Source organism: Mizuhopecten yessoensis, unplaced genomic scaffold, assembly GCF_002113885.1.
Source record: "Mizuhopecten yessoensis strain PY_sf001 unplaced genomic scaffold, ASM211388v2 scaffold715955, whole genome shotgun sequence".
Lineage (NCBI taxonomy): Eukaryota > Metazoa > Mollusca > Bivalvia > Pectinida > Pectinidae > Mizuhopecten > Mizuhopecten yessoensis.
Window position 1 is genome coordinate 14,913 of NW_018479875.1, and position 19,724 is coordinate 34,636.

Consider the following 19,724-nt stretch of genomic DNA (forward strand, 5'->3'; position numbering starts at 1 on the left):
GGGGGGGGGGGGCCTGAAGCCCCAAAAAAAGCCTTTGGATCCGCCACTGAGTTGTCTGTAAGATGTTGTATTCACTCATATTATAGACAACAGACTGACAAATGCATGAATATAAATATACGAAACATAACTACTATTAATATTGTTAGCAATATTGGATTTTGTATTTTGTTTTCTTTCTTTTTTAAGATTTGAATAAGATATACTAACGACTAATAAATATCCCAAGTCCAACTGTCAACAGGAGCGTGATGACACCAGTACACGTCAGGACAACTCCTGTTACATACATGGTATCTGTACAGCAGGAACGTTCTTCATCAAACAAAAAATATACAGCATAAGTTGTATCTTCAGTTAACATCCTACATACACCCTTAGTGTGTATGTTGTCGCCAACATATAAAAAAATGGAATGGAATATGACAGTGTTACAAAATCATCATTTGAGCTTAAAAGCGATAAACCTTACGAATGTACGAAATTAATATTTGAAGGTGATCGTAAAACTTGCCGAATGTTTTTATAAAAATGCATCTTTCGAAATATCTTGTTATAAATTTGTCCGTGGTTATCTGACATATTTCACAGAGTGAACGATAATCGGAACAAGCTCTTTGATACATAGCCAACTGCTACATTTAACCACTTCAACTCTTTGTTGGTCATATTGTTATTAAGGCAAGTTATGATGCAATCCATAGTCCCCCATCGGTACTGAATTCTTATTTACAGAGCTTGTACACCTATCTCAGGATGTAGTTTGGAGTGGCATACATTTTGTACTCCGCATTTCTCCAGCCAGCATAAGTGACGGTGACTTTTTTGCTGGACACTCAAGCATCCCAGGATGTATTGGTTCTCTGGGTGAAATAGTTTGGAAGATATACTACAGACAATTTGTTAGGTCAAAGGTTAAACCATTAGTCAGAGTGACCTTCTTTTTGTACATGATACTTTGCCTTCCAAGATGTATTTGCCTACCAAATCTTGTTACTTCATGTGAAATGGTATAGAAGATATACCCCGGACAAACTTTTAGGACTGACGTTATTCGAAGGAGCGGAGTGTAAATCTATATTTTTTAAAATTCTAAATTGTTCTTAATTTCAAGTTCGGGTGATTCAATACGATCGACGATGGCAATTCGTTCCCTTATGATTATGATGAAGATAAACAACTGTACAAGTGTTTTGTTCGTGGACGTGATAATCTTTTCAATAAATCCAGTTTTATATGAAAGATCAAACATGTGAGGAAATGGATAGACAACATTTGCTTTCATTGGAGAGACAACAGTATGCTGGACCTTTTGTCATTTAAATAAAATAATAAAGTGCACAATTTGCTATTGATGTATCTAAAGATATGGGTGTTAAAATTATAACGACAAAATACTCCTACTTGAAAAATTGATCCGATCAAACAAAAAAGTAACCTTCAATTATTTGAAAATAAGTAAGTTATTACCTACAATCGCCCCCAAAAGAAACGATTTATTATTTAGAATATGACATGTTCGTAACATCTGGAAAAAAACTACTATTTTGGGGATAGCATAAGGTACGCTGAGGTCGCACGGCGGTTTGGTGTGGCCAGAATAATAACCATTCCCTAGGCTTTTGGGTAAGTTTACAGCCACGTATTCGACGGCCAACGGCCGATCCTGCATTATTTTATTTTTTGGGGGGAGGTGCATCGTTTCATGGAGAGATTGGAATGAAACGGAAGTCAATTAATTGATACAACACATATTGTTACCGATTTGACAATGTAAACTGAAAGCATTTTCGATACGTTAATGAAACACTATAAAGACAGCAATGCAACGTTTCTTTTGGGGCCGGTATGATAAAGCGAATACGTAGTGAAATTTACCTTCCCCAACTGTACATCCAAACTTATCGTTTGTGTTTCCTCGAGTGTATGCTGCAAAGTACAAGGAATATAGTTGTCAAACGAGGAAAGCATTGGAACCTCTTACCATTGATGATATTTAGTCGGATTTAGGATTTCTACTGTTAACCGACAATTTGTTTTGGAAATATTGATTAGGTGGACGTCGAGAAAACGGCATTCACACTTCCTCTTACTTGTTAGTGCATCCCTTAATCGACATTTTACTTGGAAATAAGCCTGATTCGCACATTGGTCAAAATTTATTACTGACCAAAACTTACCTTCATTATTTTGCGAGTTGATTTTAAAATGCCCATCAGTACATAAAACTACACTGCAATGGCGATACGGCGAGGTTTGACGCAAACAATTATTTTTTGCAAAAGTTAAATATTTGTTAAGAATGTTCAAAGGGTTAGATTTGGGAAAATGATGTGTTCATAGTTGATTTATGGAGCAAGTGTTTATTTTCGTATGGCAACATTGAATTAATCAATGTTTAAAACTAACTGGTGACTGACGAAGTTGGTAGATTGAGATTAACATAATTCCTATTTTTTCTTGTGAGTAAAAGAAAATACATACATCTGACAAGAAGGTTCCATGTTTTTGTTCCTTTACTGACAATGTTGTCGGCTGTACACGTGTATTGTCCAGCGTTGTCTGTCGTGCCAACAGACAGAGACAGTGGGTTTGGATAACCTCTGCCAGCTTTAGACCAGATGTAGGTGCAGGAAGGTCTACAGTCAGCAGAACATAAGATTTCTGGAATGGTCTGGTTCTCTATGCTTTCTAACACATCTGGCTCGGGCTGAAATGTTATACTGTCGCCGGGTCCATCTAAAAACAATGCATTTCACTATTCAACATATTGATATTATGCGTTTATGAATGAAGATTTTTGATATTGAATTGTTTCTGATTTAAGACAAAAACATATGAGTCATTCATGAACATGATACTGATTTTTTTATCGACTATTATACATAAATATTATTTATCTATTAGGTAACGTTCGGTACAATGTATCTGAATTGACCTTACCCCTTCTAGTCAGATAATTTACAAAAAAAGCTACATTAGTTGTACTGAATTTAAATTTTTACATTTTGCACTTGAACAGCTAACATGTTTAATCAGCAAAGAAGCATGGCGTTACGATTACATAACAGATAGCAAATGAGTGCCTAAGTATTTTCTTAATATTATGACACAAAAAATTCTGTTATTAATCTGAATCGTTATGTTGCGTTTCTTAAAATAAAATATCGACAGACTATTACAAATGTTTTGCTTCACTCTGACATCTATATAAATAATAAATAAATACATAACCATAAAGTGGTAACATCTCAAGTCACCATCATTTGTGAGTTGTTTGTTATTAGTTAAACGATGTATAGGTTGGACACAGGAATTTTCTTTGCCCATGATTACATACTTGTTAGATTGACCTTTCGTCAATTCTAATTCTTAAAAAGGTAAGTACTATTCAGTAATATGGACTTCAAATACATTAAACATAAGTAATGAGTATCATGTTTTACATTGTATAATCCGTATGGTGAATTATATAAATATTTGACTAATGCAATTCGCTAATTAATGATAAAAAATCATTGTAACCAACAGTTATATGGCTAATGCTTTTGATAACACAAATGTATAAGCTTAGAGATCGGCAGATCTATAATCCATGTACTCGTGCATGGTTAGAAAATCAACAGTGAAGGTTCTTTGTATATAACGATAACAATTGGATTTAATGTTAATAATGTCATTGAGAATATCCTGATGTGAAAGTGTTGAATAAGTTCGTACATGTCTTAATAATCAATGCGTTTGCGTTTAAATTACAAAAGAAAAAGAAAACCGCGGACCAGTAAAACGTGTAATGTCATTGTGGAATAAAATGAAAAGGTCAGAGGGCAACGGTGCCATCGAACAGGAAAGCTGGCTTACAACACCTAACTCCTCTTGTAACGTACAATGTAGAAGGTAATTTATATATAAAGTTCACTTTGATCTATAATATGATGAATGGAAATCGATTATATAGAATGATAGTATAAACATTACCGTATTAGTGGTTAAGTCAGCTTCAGTTTGATAATCCCTTACATGTTCGGGAAGTAATAAACTTGGCTAGGTAGCATGGAATATAAAGCCGGGAAAACACCTATTGAAAGCTTCTAAACGTACTTACAATGTAGAAGGATAGATACTGTTGTATTAGAAGTTCCGACAACATTCCAAGCCTTACATATGTATGTCCCGTGTTCCGACCTGTCCAGTTGTCCCAGTGACAACACAGCTGAGGCAGTAAAGTTGGTGTTGTCAGGTTTTGTCCAAACAAAGGTACAGCCAGGTCTACAGGCAGCTGTGCATGTGATGTCCTGTACAGTTTCACCTTCAGTCCTGTTGTAAAAAGTGCCAGGAGTGGATATAATTGATCTACCCGGACCGTCTATATGAAATAAAGATGTCAACAATGTCTAAACTCAATATATTAACACCAAGACAAGAAGATCAAATTAGTTAATTTTACACGCTATAAGTTTGGTAATGACATTTTTGTTGTTGTTTTTAGTACTTGTTACTCATATTATTAGTATGGCAGTATTTCAAAAACATATCTAACCTTTTTAATAAGTGAGAAAAACTATATAATGAATATATATGAACAACACCGGGCTGTAATATACACTTTTTATACTGAATTGCTAGTTATTTACGAAGGGAAGGGCACGGTCTCATAAATATGTAACGATGTACATGTCACATTAAAAGGGCATAATATTGATGTTTTTTTTTTTTTGAAACTTATAGATTTCAGATAACCATGAATAATAAAAAACATTTTTCAATCCGAGTTCCGACAAAATAGAACTTAAAATACACAGCAGTTTTTGTAGGACCGCTCAGAAATTCATTAAAAATAACGTGTGAGAGAAGCGGTCACATATGGGATAAGAGGTCTGCTAGTGTATCTACTTACTCATTATCTCGACTCAATATAAACTAATTCCTTTAAAAAAATATGCAGCCTTTCATTCAGCATAAACAAAACCCTAGGACTCTTAGTTGTTCGGAGTAAATTGTTAAAAACATTTAAGCCATTTGACCTATGTGACCTTGACCAATTACCTTGACAATTGGTCAAGGTTATTCATATGAACAGGTTGGTTAGCCTAAATTTAACTACAAGGGAAAATAAAACGCTATAAAACAACCGTATTCAGATACAAATATACATTAACTGTTTCTTTTTCCATTGGTTCGGGCAAATCAGCGACAAGCAAACGCTTCAACAACCTAATTCGACGATCATAGGAAAACATTTCTTTCAGCACGTTCTTGTTCTTCATTTCATACAACTACGTTCGAGCTGGACAGAAAGTAAACAGCGATCTTAATATTATCCATAATTACAGTTACACAAATATTTCATTAACAGTCCTTAATATAGCAAGTCTCCTAATATCAATCAAACAGATAATTTATGTGAAGCAAAAGAGACATAAGCCACGAGACATTAGCATAATGAAAACATGCTTAATTTAGATTCGTTCCCATTGTGTAAAATTTGCAAGGTCCGTCAATATAAAAAGTAAGAGCAGTCTGAAATTCAAAACAAAATAAAATATCTTAAACACACACAACTGTCTGTACTATACGTGTTATCACAATCACACTCATATATATTTAATAGCAATTTAATGTCAAATGAAACTAGAAGGGTGAATTTATATGCAATAACAAGTTTAGAAACTGTTCATGATTTCTTTCCGATCACATAAGATATAACACGGTTATGTTTTACATTTATGTTTTTTTTCTATTTCACACAATTTTCTTACACTGAACAATAACACTTGCGGTTGAAATGGAGGTACCGACAACATTCCAAGAAGTACATCTGTACGTCCCATGTTCTGATCTGTCCAGTTGTCCCAGTGACAACACAGCTGAGGCAGTAAATTTGGTGTTGTCAGGTTTTGTCCAGGCAAAGGTACAGCCAGGTCTACAGTCAGCTGTACAGGTGATGTCCGGTAACGTGTCCCCCTCATTTCTGGTGTAGGTAGTGTCCGACGGGGACAGACCTGTAGAGGTTCCGGGACCGTCTGAAACATTCACAGATAAAGATAGTATACAAAATATATGTTTAACAACGTACAATAAAGACAAAAAATTGTAGCATTTTTGTTCGGAGGGGACCATCTATATGGTATATACACAATAATAAATGTGTTGCGCAATGCATATTTTAAATTTCTATAGTGGGTTTCTAACGAATACGAATACAATAATTACTTACAACCTCATAAAAAAGGAACTCAGCCTGTACAAATATGAAATACGTTTCTGACTTGAAATAACACCTTACGTTGTTGTCTTTATCTATGTTTCCCTTATTATTGGTTGTTCTGAAGATGAGCATACACTACGATAATCATTTGTGTAGTTTAAGCAGTCAGTAGGTTTTAAATACATGGTTCATGTTGCCCTGAAAACTTTTAACAATTTGAATGTGATAAGCCTTTATCTATACCTGTATACACGTACATACTAGAAATATTGAAATTATGTCTAAAAGAAATATTGCTTATTAACATTATTCATAACTTTTCCCTCAAATTTGAGATACTCAATATGTCCCTTTAAATGGTCACAGCCATCGCTTAAACTATAAAAAAACATGTTTTGCTTAAATTATGTATCTATTTGTGGCTTATTCCCATAGTCCACTATGAGAAGGGTGAGGAAGAAAGAGACATTTTTGTGCTTACAGAACATTATCAGTTCAATTTCTAAGACCTTTAATATCTTGAATTTAGTATAAACTTTTTAAAATTGCTGAATTGCGTACGCGTTTGTCTAAAGAGTACAAAACATAAAAGCTGTAACAAAGACTAAATCACCAGGAGCAAACAAAACACAAAGAACAGTGTCATTAGTAGAAAATACGTCTTGTCACGTCGTACTAATAGTCTAAATACTTACGCGATGGGGATAAAAAACTATTCCAAATAGTGACCCATGAAGTAAGTCCAAAAGGACAAGGGCAGATGCCCTGGAATCACATTCATAGCAACAAAAGAGTTTTGTCTTTCCATGCCAAGCAATTTTATGCATTTTTATAAGGTAGACATTTCACCAATGTCAATGTCCTGTCCTAAGGATAAATAGTATTCCTACGCTAGAAGATGCATTTTAAAAGTGTTACCTCTATTTCGGCCCCTCTCCACTCTGCCCCTAGGGGAGGGGGGGGGAGGGGGAAGGGTACACCCACCGTTTATACAATAATGAGTGTTCTTGGTCTAAAAATGTTCCAGACGAAAGTAGGATGAAATTCTTTCATCCCTATAGTAGAAAAACTTTAAAGGTTTACCTCTATTTTCCATATTCGGCCCTATTCATCTGCCCCTAGTTGGGCCACACCCACCGTTTATACAAAATGGAATGCTTTTGGCCGAAGGATGTTCCAGACCAAATTGGAATGTAGTCCCTCAATCCCTATGGTAGAAGACGGATTTTTAAAGTTGTACCTATATTTCCCCTATTAGGCTCCACACATCTGCCCCCTGGGGGAGCCATACCCACCGTTTATACAAAATTGAGTGTCTCTGGCCTAAAGATGATCCAGACCAAAAGTTAAAATCCACTAAGTCATTCAGGACTAGTATCTTTTTAAAGTAAAAGTTGCCGGACTGACGCTTCGCCATGGCACAAGCTTACTTGCCCTTCGGGCAGGTGAGCTAAAAACGTAGTCCTTCTTCGATCAACCGACGGAATGCAGTTTGTGTACAACTACGATGATGATTTGGATGTTGAAAGCAGTACTTGCCGCCGTTACTGCCCGTTTAAGCAGATATACCTTTCCTGTTTACCTGACGTTATGCATGGCCTCCTCGACTTTGGACAATCTGCCGTTGAATCCGTTGCTGTAAACTTGCTCCAAAGCCTGGATATGGTTATTCTGGTTACACCAAGCTGCACATCTGTAAGTCCCGTGTTCTGACCTGTCCAGATGTCAAAGTGACAACACAGCTGGGGCAGTTATGTTTATTTTGTCATGTTTTGTCAAGACAACGGTACAGTTAGGTATACAGGTAGATTTACAGTTGATATCTGCGAACGTGTTCCCTCATTTCTGGTGTAGATTGTGTACGGAGGGGACAGAGACGATGCGCGTCCAGGACCATATATTTGTAATGCATATTTAACAATGTATTCCTAACTGTGATGTGCAATGCATAGTTTGAGTTGATATAATGTACTTACAGCAAAATAAATTTGTAAAATGTAAATGTCCCTCTTGTATTAACTGTTCTCGTGTTGACGATTTGACGATTCGCTAGGGTGTCCTGTCATGAACAGAATGTGTGTTGCCTCAAAATAACAATTATTAATTTGTTGAATTGCAGTCGCATGGAGACAGTGGTTTGTGAAACAGCGGTCTACACCGACAGCGATGCACATTCCCGACATGAATCCTTGAAATGTCCGTGCGGCCAGCGGTTTTGAAGTAAACCATAACGGAGAGTATTCATATGCCTAATGATTGAACAGCTTTTCAGCGCTGGGATAGTATTTTAAGGACACGTACTTGAAACGGGGATCCATACATCCGTTTCCCCGTGGGAGCCTCGTAACCCGTCAATCCGCCCTGATAGAGCTGCACAAACTCGCCATTCTCGTCATTAAGGAAGAGAACGAATTGAATTTCAACTGTTGGTGGAACTCTGTGCCGCAACTTACAAAGTGTATCGACAAAGCGTACCATACAGCTTGACGGAGAATTACCGGATTTTCTTAGCACTTTCTAGGTTGCAATATTTTTTAAATCAACTGCTTCGATAACTACCTTATGTTGTGTGGGTCGAGATGTCCCAGACTTCATTTGCTTTTTCATGAACCCATTTGGAGTTTTGTTTGTTACCTTAAACTCTTTATATCGTACAATATCAATACTGCGGCCGATATCCTGAATGTACTTATTTATAGCCCCCCCCCCCCCCCCCCCCCCCCCCNTGTTCTTGTGATACTCCTCAAAATGGTAGTTTCTACTCCTTGCTTAACGTTCAGCAATTAAGGACTGGGACGACTGGTGCGCCCGTTGTCAGTATAATGTGACCGGATGGGGTGTCCTGCAGGGTGTCTTCGGCAGTATGTTTCAGTGAGGTAACACTATAAATTCGGCATCAGTTCCGTGCTATTACAATGAGACAATCACGAATATATCGCAGCCTCCCAAAAAAACACACGCATACACTACACGCATTCATCTTGCACACAGGGGATGCCGTCCTTAAATGGCCAAAGCTGTTGACAGGACGTTAAACAATACTTAACCAAACCAAACCAAACCAATTTGCTTCGCATTATTTTTTTGGTTTTGCTTCACAGTAGAAAAAACTAATTTTGTTTTCCAATTCCTTTGTGGGTATACTGCTAAATGGGACATGCTCCCAGACGTTTCAATGCTACACCCTTCAAAAAAAGAAGGTCTTATGTGTAATGCTGAAGTGTTTCGGATTGCTTGTATATTTTAAATTAACAACCGATTTTACTTAATCAGCATCAATACTTGTTATTGTGCAGTTATACGCAAATATAACTTTCAACAACATCACGAACATCAGCGAAATAAAGATAATTATCATTGTGTATTTCTCCTTATTGCTAGAGATTGGTTGGCATCTTCAAAGGATTTCCGCTCTTCGTCTTAAATCGGGAAGGTTCTGTTGGCAGGTGATTGATGAGGGGGGTCACTCCGAATCGGCTGCCCGGCGGATGGGATACCGGGGTCAGCAATCGTGGCAAATTTTTCCTTAATGTGCTGATTTCATTTCAATTATTGATGAAAAATCAAGAGTAGAAATAAATCTCTCTACTTCCTCTTCTGACATATCGGGCAGTTCCAGCTCAAACGTTATTGTTTCATCGTCCAGCTGACAGCTAAGTTGTTTTGGGACGTTCATGTTGACAAATGTATTAGACTACAGTGTAATTTCCGTTAACGCTGAGGTGTGGACTTAATTTACAGCATAATCATGTATCCATAGTACATAAATGACACAGATATTTACGTTTATTTGGGTTGAAATTCAAGTTTATATTTAAACGTATGAATTAAGCATCTAGGTCGGTCGTTCCGAGTGAGTAGTTTTTGTAGTGTATTACTACGCAGTGTGATCAGATTACTATGTTTTACACCAACTCCAACATGGTGAGATTCTATGAACACCTGTGTTATGCATTTATGAATGTAATTTTTGCCAATGGCTCTAATCATACAGTATGTAAATATTAGGATATATTTACATATGCTCCCATTGAAGCTGTGTAAACCGTGACTGCGTACATTTGACCGTATTCGCAATGAGATTCCTTGGAGACCGTTGTTTCCTATTGATGACGTAATTTACATTGTGACGTCATATTGGTAACGTTGGAGATCCATCGCTGCTCGCAGGCTTTAGGCTGTTCATTTGTTTGGATTTACGCACGTTACGAAGGCTTTGTACCATTATAAAAGCAAATGTATTGGAGTTAGCTTTATATTGAGTGTACCATCATAGTAGGAAAATATGTAAATATAAGAATTGACCTTCATTTTGACTGCGTATACGGTAGTATGAACGCAGTTGGCAACGAACATATTCTTTATGGAGCCCTAACGTGCTCCATAGAATATGTTTGTTGCCAACTGCGTTCATAATACCGTATACGCAGTCAAAATGAAGGTCAATCCTTAAATGACAACTCATATTTCACATTTTAATTGCATGATCATTCAATTTACATTACGTTATACAAAATTGAACTGAGAAAGTCAAGTACAAGTATACAAGAATATTGGACAGAAAACCTAGAAATGTATTAATTTAATCATCTCATATTGCCCATACACGTAGTATATATAATCGAGGTAGAGGCAAATGAGTGTATACGTGCATCATGAGTTTAAGCTCTAAGTGAGCAGAACAATACTCATGGCGAATTTCTTCGTGTTTCTTGTTGAATATATGACAAATTATCGACATTTCCAGGCGTAGTTTTATTAATCTTGGCATCATTCATCGTGCTACAGCATTGGGTTACTCAACGCTGGTCAAAATCAGCGATATGTCGGTATGCTTGCTATTAGGCAAGACGTCCGAGATTCGTAAGTGCTGCTGTTCTAAGGACAGTTGCAGCAGGACGAAGGACACAGGGTCCTAACCCAAACGAAATATACTCCATGCATCCAATATAAGGGCGGTTCGACCAGTTCTGACGCGAATGCAGACAGCGATGTGTTATTTGTACTCATTTTTTATCTACTCTTGGAACGTATAACCGAAAATGAAATGTGAATGCGCTTTCTTGCAAAGAAATGATTACCTAAAATGAAAATGTCAACTGTGTTCAGATGTTTCTTATTAGTAAAACCAATATTTTTTTTTTTATTTCAAAAATATGAGATTTCGCTTTTTTATCCTTAGTTACTGTTTAAACTTTTTTCTAACGATAGACATTCACATTTTATAACTTAAGGATTCAATATATTTTTTTATATCAATTTGTTTAAGCTTTCTGACATATTTCAACAATTTGACATATTAAATTTAGTAATATATGAATATGAAAACCATATAGTAATACCTGCTTACATGTACATAATAGAAATTTGAATTATTTGTCGAAGAACCAATGTTATGATATGGTCCATCCTACCTGTTTTACAAAATATAATCACTTTCTCTCACCACTCGTTGTCTACCGAAACTATTTAAATTATGTATTGCTGTTCCAACTTTAGCTGAATATAAGGTATCCATCGTTGGCATATTAGGATCATTTTCAGCGTCAACTATTGGATATGTGGGACACCTGCGTGTTTACAAAGCACGTGCCATGTCAATCCAAACAAAAAGCTCGAGAGCCTTCATAGCTGACCCGGATGTTGGTTCCAATTTAAGAAAAAAGAAAATTGTCAAAAATACAACAAACATAAGACGTAACACAAGCTAAATCTCGACACAAAGGACAGTATAGTATACTGAAATGTTTGTTGTTATGTCGACCAAATAAACGTAGCAAAATCCTAGTAAAGCAATGGTATGTACGTCTGTATATGCCTATCAAGTACACTACTATGGGGGATTTAAACTACAGTCAAACCTGTATTAAGAGGCCACCCAATGGACCGGCAGAAATTGGCCGCTTAACTCAGGTGGCTGCTAAAACCAGGCTCACCCGAAAATCACAACCAATTTTTCATACATCCACGGGTTATAATGATATTTTCCCGGCAATATAAGCTGCTATGTTATTTTGAATCTTTCTCCCTTCATCAACAGGGGTAAGATTTCATACTTGAATATAAATGCATAATCCATAAAATACAAAGGCGTTTTGGTGATTAATTTCTTGAAATTATGAATTTATTTGTGTTTGGCTACACACGTGTTTCACATACGTTTTGCGCTAGCAGACAACCACCAGTACTGAAATCTACATGTATTTTAAACAACTTGTCAATTCAACGTGTCAAACCTTACGTCTGGTTTTTAATTACACATTGCAATTAGCTTTGCTCTATTGATAGGTGTTCTTGTTAATATATTGTGATCTTCTTGGTGTCAATTTTTGGACAAAATGACCGCTGAATACAGGTGGAGATAACGTCTCGGGCCAGGGTTTTGTGACCGCTGGCCGCATTAGATGGGTGGCTGCTTATTGCAGGTTCATTATATAGTATTTTTTATATCGGACGGACCACTGGCTGCTTATTTCAGGTGACCGCTCGAGCAGGTTTGACTGTATTTTCATGTTATGTCGGAGGAAGTAAGAACCCAGGGGCAAGATCAAACCGCACAGTCAATCCAAGTAGCATTGATAAGTTCGTCTAGTAATGCCCAACAATATATTCTCAGCAAGAAAAAGTTAAGGGTCATATCTAAAGATTGAAGGAAATTCGCTGACATTTCGCCGGGATTTATTGTCCGCTTTCCGTTTTAAAAATTACTGCCTTCGCCATAATATGCACGTGCAACATTGTATCTGGAGCACGACAAGCAGTCAACGCACCCGGCTTTGTATACGTACCCGACGATATAGAGTAAAACTGGAATATTACGATCATCAGAAACAATTGATAAATTATTTGAATCTCCCTCATTTAGCAGTTATTGAATATTGTGATTGAATTTGACAAAATGTATAAAAGGTGGCACTTGAGTGTACAACAGGCCGGTAGTGCCATAGAAATGCTTCAAACTGGCATTACTCAGCGAAATGTGGCCAGGAACATTAATGTCAGGCAAAATGGTATTGGACGATTGTGGCAACGCTTCCAGGCAGGTGGTTCTGTCTGCCAGAGACCAATAAGTGGTAGGCCAAGATGACGACAGCCTGCCTGGACCTCACGATTATTCTACAGGTCAAGAGGAATAGGTTTCCTTCTGCTGTAGAGCTGAATACCAACATGAGAAATCATATAAGGGTGCGGATTTCAACTTAAACCTACCCAAATAGATTACATCAAGCGACTCGTCATTCTTGTAGACCAGCCGTTAGGCCAATTTTGACCCCACGACAACGGACAGCAAGAATGTTTTTGCAGAAACCATGTAAACTGGAAACTGCATCATCTTCGTCCCGATATCTTTACTGGTGAGTCTAAATTTTGTGTAGATTTTAACGATGGAAGGAGACGCGCGTGGAGAGAGAAAAATGAACGATTTCGTGATTGCTGTGTTACAGAACACAATCAGTTTGATAGTAGTTCATTAATATTGTAGGGAGGCATATCTATTGACGGTAAAATAGACTTGTACGTCATAAGAAAATGGAACGTTGACTGGTCAGCGATACAGATATGAGATCATTCGTCCTAATGTTCGACCATATGCTGGTGCAATTGGCCCAAACTCCATCCTGATGGATAATAATGCACGTCCCCATCGTGCAAGGATAGTGCAGAAATATCTTGAAACTGAAACAATTGACCAAATGAATTGGCCTGGTGCATCTTCTTACTTGAATGCAATAGAACATATCCGGGACGTTCTTCAAAGACAAATTCAACAGAGAAATATCCTTCCTTTAACAATTTCAGAACTTGACTAGGTTTGCTAAATCTTGTTACATGTATGACTATAAAACTACAAGGATACACCTAACAATATAAAACATAGTTTTATTCTTCTGAGGATACATTTTGTACTAATGTAAGTATTAATCTTTTGTTTATATAAAACTAACTCTATCTCAATTATATTTCTAGACTAACAAAAGGCTTTTGATAGGATAGAATCGGATGGATATTAAAATGTTTTAAATAATTTAATAAATTTTGTACTTGGATTTGAAAAAAATCAAAAACATGTATTCAAACTAATGGTTTTACATCTAAATATTTCAAAATCTCTAGATCAGCTCGCCAGGGATGCCCGATCGCAATTTAATCGCGATTTAATATCATAAAATGGACAAAAACAAATGTGAAAACTCTAGGAATTCATCATGGATATACTCTAGGAATTCATCATGGATATGACAAAATTTGGCAAGAAAAAATTAACAAAATATAAAACTGTCTGCAAATTTCGAAAACCAGAAACATTTAGCGGGAAAACTTTAATCATTAAATCACTAATTAGATGTATTATAGGATATGAAATAGAAGCGAGGGGCATACCATGTAAATATCTAAAAGAAATTGACAAGATAATTTGGGATTACATCTGGGATGGAAATGTAAATCAACTGGAAAGAAGAATGTGTTGTAGTAAAATAAAAAAAGGAAGTATGGGAATGGTAGATCTTGAAACATATGTACAAAGTAAACAAATCAAAACTATATAATAGATAACCCACTCTAAAAATGAGAACTGGAACTCTATAGGTAGATACTATCTTACTAAATTAGACATCAAGTATATGTCAAAAATGTTTTTGTGCACTTGTTCGGACCTACAGTATAAAATATACTTACATTGTACGTTTACACTGGTAGTGATACTTGACGTTCCAACAACATTCCCAGCAGTACATATGTACGTCCCGTGTTCTGATCTGTCCAGTTGTCCAAGTGATAACACAGCTGAGGCAGTAAAGTTGGTGTTGTCAGGTTTTGTCCAGACAAAGGTACAGTCAGGTCTACACTCAGCTGTACAGGTAATGTCCGGTAATGTGCCCCCCTCCGTCCTGGTGTAGGTAGTGTCCGATGGGGACAGGGCTAGGGAGGTTCGAGGACCATCTACAGAATATTTTTTTTAAAAAATTGATCATAATCAACATTTACTTACGAAATAATTTTCTAATCAGAAATATAAGAAGTATCCTTCTTTCAATAGGGTTAAAAGAGAAAAAAAAATGTTGTATTGATCTGTTAGATTCAGTATATTGGTAGGTTGATATTGTACGCCAATTTACCCGGAAATGTTTAAATTGAAATGATACAAATATTTAATATCGTTTTTAGCTCACCTGCCAAGAGGGGCGGGCCCAGTAAGGTGAATTTGGGTAAATCATTCAAAGCTCTTCTACTTCTGTACGAATGGAAGGAGTTTAATCAATTTTAGGGCCTAGAATATCCTTGGATAAGATGAATTTACTTGTGTACTTTTGTATAAACGGGAGATGTGGCTCCCCTTTGGGTGGGACCAAATAGAGTTTTTATTCGACATTATCGAGATACACAGCCTATAACCATGCTAACAATTTCTAAGCATCAAGAGACAAACACATTTATGATAAAATAATTAACACCTGGGTCCTGCCAAACCCCTAGGAACTTGATTTCTTGGCCATAACTTTGAAACAGTTGAGATCCACTCCCCACAATCATGTGCTACAAGAGACGAACACAGTCATGATATTATTATTGACGCGTGGGTCTGGCCCCACCCCTAGGGACTTAATTTCTGGGACGCAACTTTGAAACGGATTAAATCCCTTCCCCATAGTCATATATACATTTGATAGGCATTACACACGATAAATGTAGTCATAATATTATAATAAACAGATGGGTCTGGCCCATCCTTTGGAACTTCATTCCTGGCCCATAACTTTTAAACGGTTGTTTTTCCTAGCCCATAGCCATTATATTTCATTGCTCGGCATCACGAGACGAACACAATCATAATATTAATATTGACCCTTGGGTCAGGTTTCACTGATATTTCTTCTTTTTCAGATCTTTTGTAACATCTACATCACACATACTTTCACTTGAAGACAGATGCACGAGTTTCTCAATAATCATCATCATCATCGCCATCGTCATCATCATCATCATATATGAGCAATGACACGTAATTAGTACCATCATCATCATCATCATCATCATCATCATCTATCCACTTTGACGAGCATCATAATTATGATCATCACCAGATATTCATATGAAAATCGACTCATCCGTCTACGGTTTTTAATTAGGGATCTACAGGTAGCCATGCGTAGCCACAAATAGCTTTGCTAAATTGCTATTGAAAATTTGTGTGCAGAAACTACAGATTGTGGTGAGTTTTTTTATATTTGTTATACTATTGTTAGTTAACGACATGTACATAGTTGTTGTTCATCTGTGATATTTCTAGTCATTTTACCTGTTGATTGTAGTAGACTGCTTCTGTACGATTGAATTTAGCAAAATATTGCCAAGTGTTGATACGTGCTTTAGACGGGGAGTACGATGAGAAACTCCATGGTGTAGTGCCGTTTAAGAAATCTAAGGAACCACAAACACCGATAACAAGTTCTACTAGCAACATTGGTGCTGCAGGTATCAAATCCTCCAAGAGATGTTGACTTCATTAAAAACAGATGTGCATACAATAAAAGAATAACAAAATGTGTACAAGGAAGATACAAAAGTGCTAAGAGAAGAGGATTTGAAGAAGGAAATAGATAAAACAAGAGAAGAGACACAATCGCTCAAGGAAACAATGAAGAATCAAAAGAATTGAGACAGGAAATATTATCTACAGAAAATCAACTCGGTGAAACCAAAAAAGAAATAAGTGAAGCAAAAACGGACATAGACAAATTAAACGCAGTATACGAAAAGAAACTGTGTATAATAAGCAATTATCGCAACAAAAGTTAAGATATCTGATTGTGAACAGATTGTCAGTAGGTTTAACAACGAGCAGACAAATGGTGTTCAGAGTCTCAAGAATAAGCTGAAACTAGTACTACAACATACAAAGAGCTTTGAATCGGATGTTGACAAGTTGAATGAGACGATGGTCGACTACCAGCAAATCACGAACAGTATTCAACAACAGATTACGGAAACCAGGAAACAAATAAGAGACATTATAATTGGGAACAGCGACAAAACAAAATAATCCGGAAATGGGAATCACAACGACAAACAGGACGAGACAGGGACAGTAGCACACATACCAGTGTTGAACCGTTTCAGTGTGTCAGACGACATCTAACGGTACATCCAGCAAAAATGAACCAAACAGGTGGGAAATCGTGAAAAAGTACGACGTGATAGAACACATATTAAAAATAGTTAAACTACGAGACATAATGACATAATCAAATGTCTGATACAACAAGTATCCAAAATATTTCCGTCTTCCGTCTGTGAAAGTGCTGAAGAGTGATCGAGGAAGCTGGCGAAAAACTTCATAGTATTAAGAAAACAGAAGCGGAAAATAAGTCTGTTCTTTGTGTACGGGATAGATGGAAACACGGCATCAGAAGCTGCTATGAGAGAGTTCTTACATCAGTCTGGTGTTTGTGTTACGTATCTTCGGTACTTCTAAAAAAGGTGGAAGGGTACAGCATTCGCGCAGCTCAACATTGATGCTGAGGACGAACACATCATTAAGTGTGACCACATTTGGCCAAGGAGCATATGGATGACGGAGTGGTTACCACGGGATGTCTTTATGGAAAACCAACGTAGTCATGGACAGTTTTAATGTAATGTGTTGGAACGCGGGAGGTATTATGTATCGTGCCCCGTATCTAATCAAGTGTCTGCAAAGGCATGATATCCACTTGTGTGGAATATCGGAACAATGGTTAAGAGAGCACAATATTTCATTCTTTGACTATTTCGACAAAGTTGATTACAGTGTTATTGAGGCTGATCCATTCAGATATCGATGTTATATAAGAGGTGGTGTAGCGCTCCGTTTTAAAAATACAAAAGGTTCAAGCAATATAATTAGACAACCATAGAACTGTGGGTGCGCAAATCACTCTTTTCAATGATGTTACGTTTTTTATTTCTCTGTTTACATGCCAGCGTCGTCCAGATCATTTGAAAACTTTAATGAGTAAGTAGATTATTTGGTCTGTCTTTATGACATTTATTCAGAGATATGAATATTAAAGTCCGTGGTCCTAGGTGTCATTTTGTTGCTGATGTAAGAACCAAACTTTTCCAGTCATTTTTTACCAGATGTAATCTTTTTACGGTAAACGTACAAAGCAACTGTGAAGGTCCTCATTATACGTATGTATCACATAATGATATAATTAGAGATTCCATGATTGACCACATTATTTTTGAGACATGTATGTCAGATTTGCTGAGAACCTGTTATATTATGGATGATTGTGAATCTAATGTATCTGATAATAATCCATTAATTTGCAGGTTGTTTCATTTATTAAGGCTCGTGAATTGTTTGAAACAGGTATTATCTTTGTCAAGTATAGTTAGGAAAAAGCTACATGTATCAGAAATAGAGAAATTAATAGATTTCCTTTTACTCTGAACGCCTAATTAGCACAAATTACGGTACCAGAAACAAGTCATCAAACTTATTATTAAAAGTTCTGAAATTTCGTAAGCATCTGAAATCGTATTGGAACAAAAATCTGATAGTAATTCATAGAGAAATGAGACTAAAACGAATCAGATAGATCAATGAGACTAAGCCTAGAGATATAGGAAATCGGTGTTATATACAAAGTTAAAAGCCGAATTCAGACAGTTTTAAGACTTGCGTTCTGTAACTATATGTCTAAACAATTTGAAGAAATAGACCGATCATGTGAGCTAGATAAGAAAATGATGTGGCAACTTTTTAATAAAAAAAAAATGAAATCAAAGAGCGGACAATCAGAATTGAAATACAATGATTCAACGTTCAGAGAACCTGAAGAATAATAGAAGTATGGGCAAAGCATTTTGAAAATATGAAAGAACCTTCTGATGATACGTTGGATGACGTGTTCATAAACCTCATTTTGGAAAAGATTGGTGAGGTTGAAAGTGGTGTAGGTGGAGAGAAAGATGCATTTTTACTGAAAGTCTATACTGAAAAAGAAGTGAGGAATATTTGTTGTTAACTTAAATCCGGTAAAGCAGGAGGATGGGATACTAATGTTTATGGACATCTAAAATATACAAGTACTATTAGAGATAAGCTTTGGATGGATATAGCCTAACATACACGCCCTGACATTTAGTCATTATATACATGCATTACCTGAAGATGAAATTATGTATCATCTGTTTGGAGGCAAAGTTAACTAAAATATTGAATTGGAAGAATTTAGAATTACTTTTGTGGTGAATGTCTATAAAATGTTAACAATTTACAGCAGCTGATTTGTAACTACAAAATTGTTTATGACACTTTCTTTATTGATTCACATGCTAATACCGTTAGGGAGAATATTGATTGTACAATGTACGCATATCTTACCTTATGTCCAATAACATATATACATGTTTTGTGACATGTAGGTAACTATCCATTGTTTTGATTTTGCTTTTGTATTATTTTGCCTTTATTAATATGAAATGTATTGTAATTTGCATTTGGAGGAAATACAGATAATCAAAC

The 19,724-nt window shown here is 36.3% G+C and overlaps 1 protein-coding gene across 2 annotated transcripts in view; it reads right to left on the reverse strand.

Moving 5' to 3' along the window:
* Nucleotides 1–19,724, reverse strand: part of LOC110441435 (hemicentin-1-like) — a 52,346-nt gene that overhangs the window by 5,171 nt on the left and 27,451 nt on the right. For both annotated transcript variants that reach the window (XR_002461872.1, XM_021484564.1), the window contains exons 3-8: nucleotides 14,888–15,151; nucleotides 5,760–6,023; nucleotides 4,106–4,366; nucleotides 2,485–2,739; nucleotides 1,879–1,929; nucleotides 211–315 (exon numbers count right to left, since the gene is read on the reverse strand). Coding sequence is in view for 1 of the 2 variants with exons in the window: in XM_021484564.1 (XP_021340239.1) it covers nucleotides 211–315; nucleotides 1,879–1,929; nucleotides 2,485–2,739; nucleotides 4,106–4,366; nucleotides 5,760–6,023; nucleotides 14,888–15,151 (1,200 nt within the window). In the remaining variant the exon portion in view is untranslated. The remainder of the gene's footprint in view (nucleotides 1–210; nucleotides 316–1,878; nucleotides 1,930–2,484; nucleotides 2,740–4,105; nucleotides 4,367–5,759; nucleotides 6,024–14,887; nucleotides 15,152–19,724) is intronic.